Here is an 8,339-nt window from a genome sequence, read left to right as displayed (position 1 = left end):
CAGCATTCAAGGCCAGGCTGGACAGAGCCTTGGGTGACATGGTCTAGTGTGAGGTCTCCCTACCCATGGCAGGGGGTTGGAACTAAATGATCTTAAGGTCCTTTCCAACCCAAACCATTCTGTGATAATTTGTGGGTTTGCATTCATAAAGGATGGCTTTTTTTGCAGTGTGCCATAAATAATCATAAATTCTTCCATGGAAACTGGAAAATTTTCCTGGAGGTTGCACTGAATGGTTTAAAACAGAAGCCAGGTAATATCACACATGATACAACACCCTCCCGCATGCCTTGCAAGGACCATTAAATTGTTAAAGCTTCATCAGCCTACACTGACTGCTCCAGGAATTGTCTTATTTAAGCATAAATAAGCAGCATTCCCAGCCACTGTCATGTCACCACTGTTTCATGTGGGGACGTAAAGACTAAGGTGGGAGGACAGGGGAGATCAAGAAAGTCTTTTTTTACTCATGGCAAATCTACATCTGTGTTGATGTTGTCAGTGCAGTGCAGTGCTCACATTTTCAAACTACTGCCCTTCTGGTTGGGGAGTCATATATTAACCAAGATAGCAGTTCTGACAGGAAATAACAAGGATACCGTCCATTTCAGCAGTGCTTTTCATCAGATCATTCCTACTTACTTTACAAACAGAATTAAGGAAGCCTCACAACATCCCTGTGAGGTAGGTGGAAATTCTTACACCCATTTTACAGGTGGAGAAAACAGGCACTGAGAGGTAAAGTGATTATCACAGCAAGTCAGAAGCAGAGCTGGAAATAAATCTAAGATTATTATCCTAGGTCCACTGCTCTAGACACTAGAGAATACCAACTCCCACATGCTACTGTAAGCTAAGACACTACCTTTCTCTTCTACTTTCACCTCCTTTGGTGATTTTGACACTTGCATCTTATGCTCCCTGCAGAGAACCATGTGGTCAGTTAGTGATTTATTTGCACAGGGAGCCAAGAGGGGGTACTCACATTTTTACATGGTTCTGGCATGGCTGTAATTGTCCAGTGACTTCCCCCTTCCCAAGGAGATAATTCTCCCTGGTCTTCACATATACAACTTTGTATTTAATTCTTTTTGAAGTATAATCATACACTAGATCCACAGCTCTGAGGCTGTTTGTTAGGCAACTTCACAAGGAATTTCTTGAATAAATGATTAAATTTGTTTCATTGAGAGGGAATAAAACACATTTATATACCATCACATCTGGAAATAGCAATAATCCTTTGCTCATCTGTAAGGCCTTCCATCCAAGGACCTCCCAGTCTATTACTAACACAATATATTGAGCCTCACATTATCTTTGTGAGGTAGAAAATTATTCCCTGTTGTACATGAAGGAAGAATGACTTGCTGACAGTCCCACAGTGATTTCATTGCAGAGATGAGGCTGAATGCCAGAAGACCAGACTTAGTCCCTGCCCAGCTCGCTGAGAAGCACTGTCTTGATGCTGTGGCTTGTACTTGGTGGCTACAGATTCACTAGCAGCCTGGCAGGGTGCTTGAAAACTGGCTTGAGAAATAAAAATCAACAGCAGCTGACTGGATGCAGGAGGAAAACGCTGGTTAGTTTCATTGTGCTGTTCTGACCAGGAGGAGCTTTCCTGAGGCAGCTGTGAAAGAACTACAGAGTGTCCATTGAGTACACTTTATACAGTGCATTTTACCGAGGCATTCCAGTGAAAAAGAATGACATACTCAACATCTGATGAATAAAAACTGAACCACCTGACAGCTATATTATGAACCATATACTCTGATAAATGAACACTCATCTTGAAGTAATCCAGTGATCTAATGAAGGTGTGCATGTCAGAGGTCAGGAATAGGAGTGGTTATTAAAAGACGTTGTGTGTAAAAGAACTTTTCAAGTAATTAGAAGTCAATAAGGTCATTATGCATCTTGTCCAGTACATTGGTATATGGAAGGGTCACGTGCTCTAAAGATAGAAGATACCTTACACTGAACTGTTACAAGGTTTTGGTTTTTGTGCACAGGGAAGTGTGTTTCCAGCCCCTTCAACAAGTGGGCTGGTTGATCCTCAGAACCATTATACCTCTTTTTCCATTTTATTCTTAGAACCCTTAAAACTCTCTCATAATTATCTGTGAACAAAATAAAAAGTAATAGATCCCATCTAGTTTAAGTGTGGTGATTTTGCTGTTCATCTAAATCTTTGCCCTTTCTTGAATTCTAGTGTCTTGAATTGGGCAGAGTGGACTCTTTCCTACAGAAAAGCTTTCTCTTTCCTCAGTTGCCTTCATTTGTGCTAACTGTTCTCCTGTTTCTGTATTAAGAGGGTAGATACATGCTAGCCTCCAGATTCTCTCTCTGCATGTTCCTTTGCATGTGTTGCTTTATTACATTCCTTCCGAAAACTTTCAGTCTTCCTTCACAAGGAAGGACAACATAACAGCCTTTGTCTAGGGAACAAAGATTTTTACCTCAGGCTGCAAAACCTGGGAAAAAGCACAGGCCCACACAGGCCCAAGAGGAGCAAAAGGATTAATGGTGTAAAAAACGAACACGGCAATACTATGGTGCTGAAGAATTCCAGAGCACCCTACAGACTTTCTACATTTGTACACCTTACCTCACTCAGCGGTGAAGTTCAGCCACCTCTGTGCTCGTATGAGGCAGCCACATAATAAGGCAGGAGAAGTCCACCAAACAGGTTAGATCAGTGGGTGGCAGAACTGGCTGTATTGGTGGCTGCCCAGGCTGGAACACAAAGCAGCAGGACTGGAGGTGTGAGCCCAAGCCTACCAGCGCCCTCTCAGACGTCCATTTGACTTCCATGGGCTTCTAGTCAGCCCCACTGCAATGGGAGATGGCAGGGGGTCTTATCTAGCTGATGTTGGGATGAGTTCTATGCATTATGCCAAAGACAGCTTTTCCCCCTACCTGGATTAGAGCCTGCCCTGGGAACAATGGGATGGGCTGCAGCCCAGCGGAAAGAATTTGCTGAGCTGGCAGAGTCTGAGGTTTGCAGAACAGAGCAGATGAGAGCACATACCTGCACTTTTCTGGCATGAGGCTCAATTCTGAGGGACATAGATATTAACCTGAAGATTTTGAACACATTGCTGCGCTGTCCCAGCCAAAAGGTGCTGCTGAAGTCATAAAACTAGAAATCCACACACATTTAAACATTTGTAAGCACAAGTCTTTCTGCCTTTTGTAAAAAGATTTTGATGAGACTCTGAGAGTTCTGTACAGACCTGTTGGCATAAAAGGTCTCAATCATCTTTTGAAAGGCCTTGTTTTACTCAAGACTTTGGCATTTAATAGAGATATAGCTGCCGGATGGCTCCTGTCTGTCAAATTAAAAACAAAGTATGTCAAAAGACTATTATCATACCAGACTTTTCCAACCTGAACAGCCAGTTTTGGGTTTAGAGTTTTAAATAGTCACACAGTTACCCAGACCCCTGGTTTAGATTCACAGGTGCCTCCAGGACTCTGAGATTTGCGGAGTGCCTGTAAGTCTGGGAGCTCCAGGAACTGAGCACATGTCAGGATCATGTCATGAAGGCTTATATTTGGTTTCATGCTCTGGGGCTGTAGCTGTTTCCTCTTTTCACAGAGCCTTCCCACACTTGCTTTGCTAAATCAAGATTCAGATCTTTTAAGTCACAAGACTACAAGTAAAAAATATCACTTGAATTTATTCTTTCCAGTGCTCTAAAATAGGCTGAGGGCTGGATGACCCTCTTGGGAACAAATAATCCATCTGTGGGCATCTGCTAAATCCTAGTAGAGAGCTGCTTTTAACCTTGCCCACTGCAATGTCACTTGAAGAGCAGAAATAGTTTTGACAAAGGGAAAATATTTTTACCTCACTCAGATTTGCATTCTCAGAGAAAGTGGAGACATTTTGGCTTTATTTTCTGAATAGAGAGGGGAAATAGTGCTTATGAGTTTAGTGCATTGATGCTAAGCACAGAATTCACTTTGTGAATTAAATAACTGCAATTCCATGCCAACAGCGAAGGGGAGATCTGCTCAGCATGCCATAGGTGGAAACAGAAAAAGAAATACTAGATACACTTTGTGATCAGTCTTCCCCTTCACTGGCCAAACAGAAATGTGGAACACAAAGCTTCCAGTAAATCCATTCACAGTAGTGACATTTGGGTTTCACTGCCACGTTAGGTTTTAAAAGACATCAGTTATGTGTACAGCATAGGTATTCCTGTAAGGAGTGAGCTAGCATGTGGAAACAGGGAAAATGTTCCTTCTCAAATGGACATACAGGGCAAATAAGGCACAATTACCATGATCGTACCTTTCCAGTTGAGAATCTCAAGAGGAAATAATATTCAAATGGCCATTTTAGCACTTTGCTTTAAAAATACCTTTTGATTCTTTCTCTATCTCTCATTTTCTTTTCAACCTTTTCATTTTCATGTGCTCCCCATATCCTGCACCTTCATACAGTCAAATCATCTGACCTGGCCCGGCTGCTGGCTTTACTTAGCCTGCTGAGGGGTCTCATATCAGTGGCGAGTTCAGCAGGGGCTGAAGGCCCTTCCACTTCATCGCTCACCACCTCCTCTTCTGCTTTCTTCACCCCTGGCTCTTCCTGAGGTTCCGGCTGCTCCTCTTCTTGTTCCTCCTCCTCTGCTCTTACCTTCTCCTCTTCTGGCTCCTTCGCTTGTGCATATGATGGTAACCTCTCATCAAATGCCCTGGCAAGATCTTCTAATGGTCCCATCCCAACCTTCTCCTCAAACTCATTGAAGGCTGATGGAAGGGGGCTGGGCTCAACCCCTACTTCCATCAGAGGAAAATAGTGGGACACCGGCTTCTCTTCTTCCAGCAGCTTGTAGCCTTTGGTCTTTGGGATGGAGGATACTGTGATAGCATGGAGGGGCTTCTCTGGCACTTCCCCCAGCTGTTCCTCCGCTGGTCTTCTCAGAGCCTTCCGGATCCTTTTCAGGATCAAGTGACTGATCTCCACCAGGTTGAGGAAGAGGGACACAGCAGCCACTGCCAGCATGAACATAATAAAGATGGTCTTCTCAGTGGGCCTGGAGACAAAGCAGTCCACAAGATTGGGACAGGGCCATCGCCCACAGCGGTAAAGTGGAAGAATTCGGAATCCATACAGGAAGTATTGACCCACAATGAATCCCACCTCAAAGAGGGTTTTGAAAATAATATGGAAGATGTAGGTTCTCAGGAGGGTACCTTCCAGGCGAAACTTCTTGGTCTCATTAGGATTGTTGCCTTTGTTTTGATTTGGAGCCAGGGGCAGCTTCTCTTCATCCACCTCAGCTTGCTGACGCCTCTCAGCTTCCTCCTTCTCTCTCCTCTTCTCCTCCATGCGGACATGGTGTACAGCATGCCCAAAGTACATTAGCGAAGGTGTGGATACAAAAATGATCTGCAGAACCCAGAGCCGGATGTGAGAGATGGGGAAGGCTTCATCATAGCAGACGTTCTCACAACCAGGTTGCTGGGTGTTGCACACAAAGTCTGACTGTTCGTCTCCCCACACTAGCTCAGCGGCTGTTCCCAGGATCAGGATACGGAAAATGAAGAGCACTGTGAGCCAGACTCTCCCGATGACAGTGGATTGCTCGTTCACCTGCTCTAAAATGTTCCCCAAGAAACTCCAGTCACCCATTTCTTACCGTCTAAGGAAAGAAAAAAGAAAGAGAATGACCATAAATTATGCTAAATTTTAGCTTTCAAGTTTTCCCACTGATGCCTTTTGTTACTTTCAACCAGTATTTCCCTAATACGCTTTGAGAAAAAAAAGAAGGTTGCTTGCTTGCTTATTTGCCTGATCACAATGATTCATTTAGAAGAAGAGCTAGGAAGCCAGAGCAAACTGCTTGCGATATTCATTCTTCCCTGGCTCTAAATGGGCAATTACTTTTCAGCCAGGGAGTATATTTATCTCCTTTTCAAAGTAAGAAACTTCTGTTGTGCCTCATAAACCCAGTTGCATGAGCCTGCTTAGATTTTGTACATGTACAAACACGTGCCAGCAGTACAGTAGAACAGATTTATCAACATGCAGCTGCAGTGGTTTGAAGAGTGAAGCTTTCAAGCACTCAAGCTCTTCTTGCACCAGAACCACACACAGGTCAAAAAGATCTGAAATCAGTGCCCATGTTGCACCTACACAAACCTGAATTCCCTCTAGGTTGCATATATTAATTCTACATTAGAAATCACTCTTTTAGGTAATAACAGCAATTACAACATCACTGCTGTGTTAGTAATAATACACAAGCTTAATAACTACCATATATATACTATTTTGCTGTACAGTATGTATTATATTCAGTACAATTGTTTGGTGTTATGAGGGCTGTTGTTTGTATTGTATTCTGAAGTCAGTTGCCAGACTGACATTGGAACAAACATGGAGAAAAACATAAAGGTCTATAACTGTGACCTAAAATACTATTTTCTCTCTCTAAAAAGACTGTGCTTCTATCTCAGACTAACACAGAGGTGGAAGCCAGCTGCAGACATCCTACTGGAAAGCTAAGAAAGTATTCCCTTTACAAGCAATGCAAGTCAAACATTACATCTGTCATTTTTGCACGATAATAAATTATTCCTAGGCTAGGACTTGATCTGGTGTATCCTAAACTTTCCACTGTATTATTTTAGGCAAGGGAAAATCTATGAATGAGTGAAATAAAGAAGAAACTTCTTTGGGTTGGGCTGATTTAACACATCACTGTCTTAATCACATTGCTGTCTGAATCTCCGAGGAATGCTGAGTATTACAGCAATCCAAAAAACTGAACTGTGGACCATGACAAATGAAGCAGGGAACATTTTCCATAAAATGGCTGTTCCCAGGGATTTAGAAGTTCATCTCTTAGATACTATCTCCATCTATAGTTTCCTATATGCAGACACATATATGCAAGTGCTGGGTAAAAGAAGATACAGTCAGCAGGATGGAAATCTGAGTATCTAAACTTCCCTCCTCTCTCAAATACCACTGGGATATATTTGTAATGCCATATGTTACAACACACCAACGCATCCCAGTCTGTTTCAACTACTGTGTGTACATATTCACACATAGATAAACACACAAAATATTGAGAGTTCTATGGCTCTGGGGAATGTCACAAATTTTCAACCAAAGAAATCCTTCTGATGTCATTGTTCTAAACAAGATGGAGTCATTTGCCTGCTTTCAGACCTTGCAAAATTTTAACCCCAGACACCCAGGTCAGAAAACAAAGAACAGAGCACACTTCTTCAGCTTGTACAAACACCTTGCATGTGTAAGCAGCAAACATAATCTAATCACCAAAGAAAATTGCTACTTTCTCAGTCATTAAAGTTGCGTAGAAGAGTGTGTTAATGTCAGCACTTACATTAACAAGTCTAGCAGAAGATTATGCTGTTTACATACATTAACTAAACTGATTTAAACATTCTCTTTCTGCAGATTCACAGAGCAAAGCACACCAGTTACCGATCATGTGCAACTCTAAAAAACATGACTACACACAGTATGAACCTCATTGTCCCCCAGGCACTGAAGTTAACTCCATCCCTTTCTTTGAGAGTCATGCTGATACCCGCAACTAGCATTTGAACATTTCCACTGCAACGCACAAGAGCGACATTCTAGATGTGATAAACCTTATCATACAGAAAACTCACTGTACAAGAGAAGGAAAACTACTTCCTAACTCCATCAAATGTCTCACTTGCAGGTTGATACATTTGGCTAAACTCCTCCCGAGATCACTTCCGAACTAGTCACGTTTTTCATAACTCTGCCATGCCCATCCTCTCATTTTTCTGCCAGTGAAGTGGTTCAAAGCTGTTCAATTGGTTCAACTACAATAAACAACTTTGGGCAGACTGCAGATGCACAGCCAGTTCTAATGCCTGGGGTTCCACCTGTAAGCAGTCAGCCCTTCAAGTCCCGGAAAAAGGGGAAAGCGATGAACTTAAGCAGTCACCTTTTTGTTTAAATTGCCTATCACAAGGAGACTGCCTAAGCCCACTTTGAGTCAACAGACTTGTGTTCTTAACTCACATGGGTTTATTGTAAAACCCCACCCTGCACTTCCAGATGCTACAACCTGAGTACACCACCACCAGCAAAAAAGACTATAGGTTAAGGACGTTGAGCAAGCAACTTGCCGCTGTGAAAGGCTCCACCGAAGAAGTGTGTCCCCCTCCTCTCTTGGCACTCTGCAGGGAAGAGTGAAATTTTGTCTCTCTTCTTCCCTACCCTAAAAGTCCCGATCTTGTCGCACGACTGAGCAGATATGACTGAATTGGCTCTGATGGCAGGTTTTAGTTGCCCTGCAATATTTAAGCTC

The 8,339-nt window shown here is 42.7% G+C and overlaps 1 protein-coding gene across 1 annotated transcript; it reads right to left on the bottom strand.

The window, feature by feature from the left end:
• Positions 1-723: 723 nt before the first annotated feature.
• On the bottom strand, positions 724-5,650 carry GJA8 (gap junction protein alpha 8). The gene has a single exon (XM_031045017.2). It carries the CDS (start codon positions 5,648-5,650, stop codon positions 4,451-4,453), a length of 1,200 nt encoding a protein of 399 aa, XP_030900877.2. The 3' UTR covers positions 724-4,450.
• Positions 5,651-8,339: the final 2,689 nt, after the last annotated feature.

This window comes from Melopsittacus undulatus, chromosome 2 (genome assembly GCF_012275295.1).
Source record: "Melopsittacus undulatus isolate bMelUnd1 chromosome 2, bMelUnd1.mat.Z, whole genome shotgun sequence".
NCBI classification, from domain to species: Eukaryota; Metazoa; Chordata; class Aves; order Psittaciformes; family Psittaculidae; genus Melopsittacus; species Melopsittacus undulatus.
The sequence above is the reverse complement of the archived record's forward strand: the minus strand, read 5'-3'. Positions and strand labels throughout refer to the sequence as shown.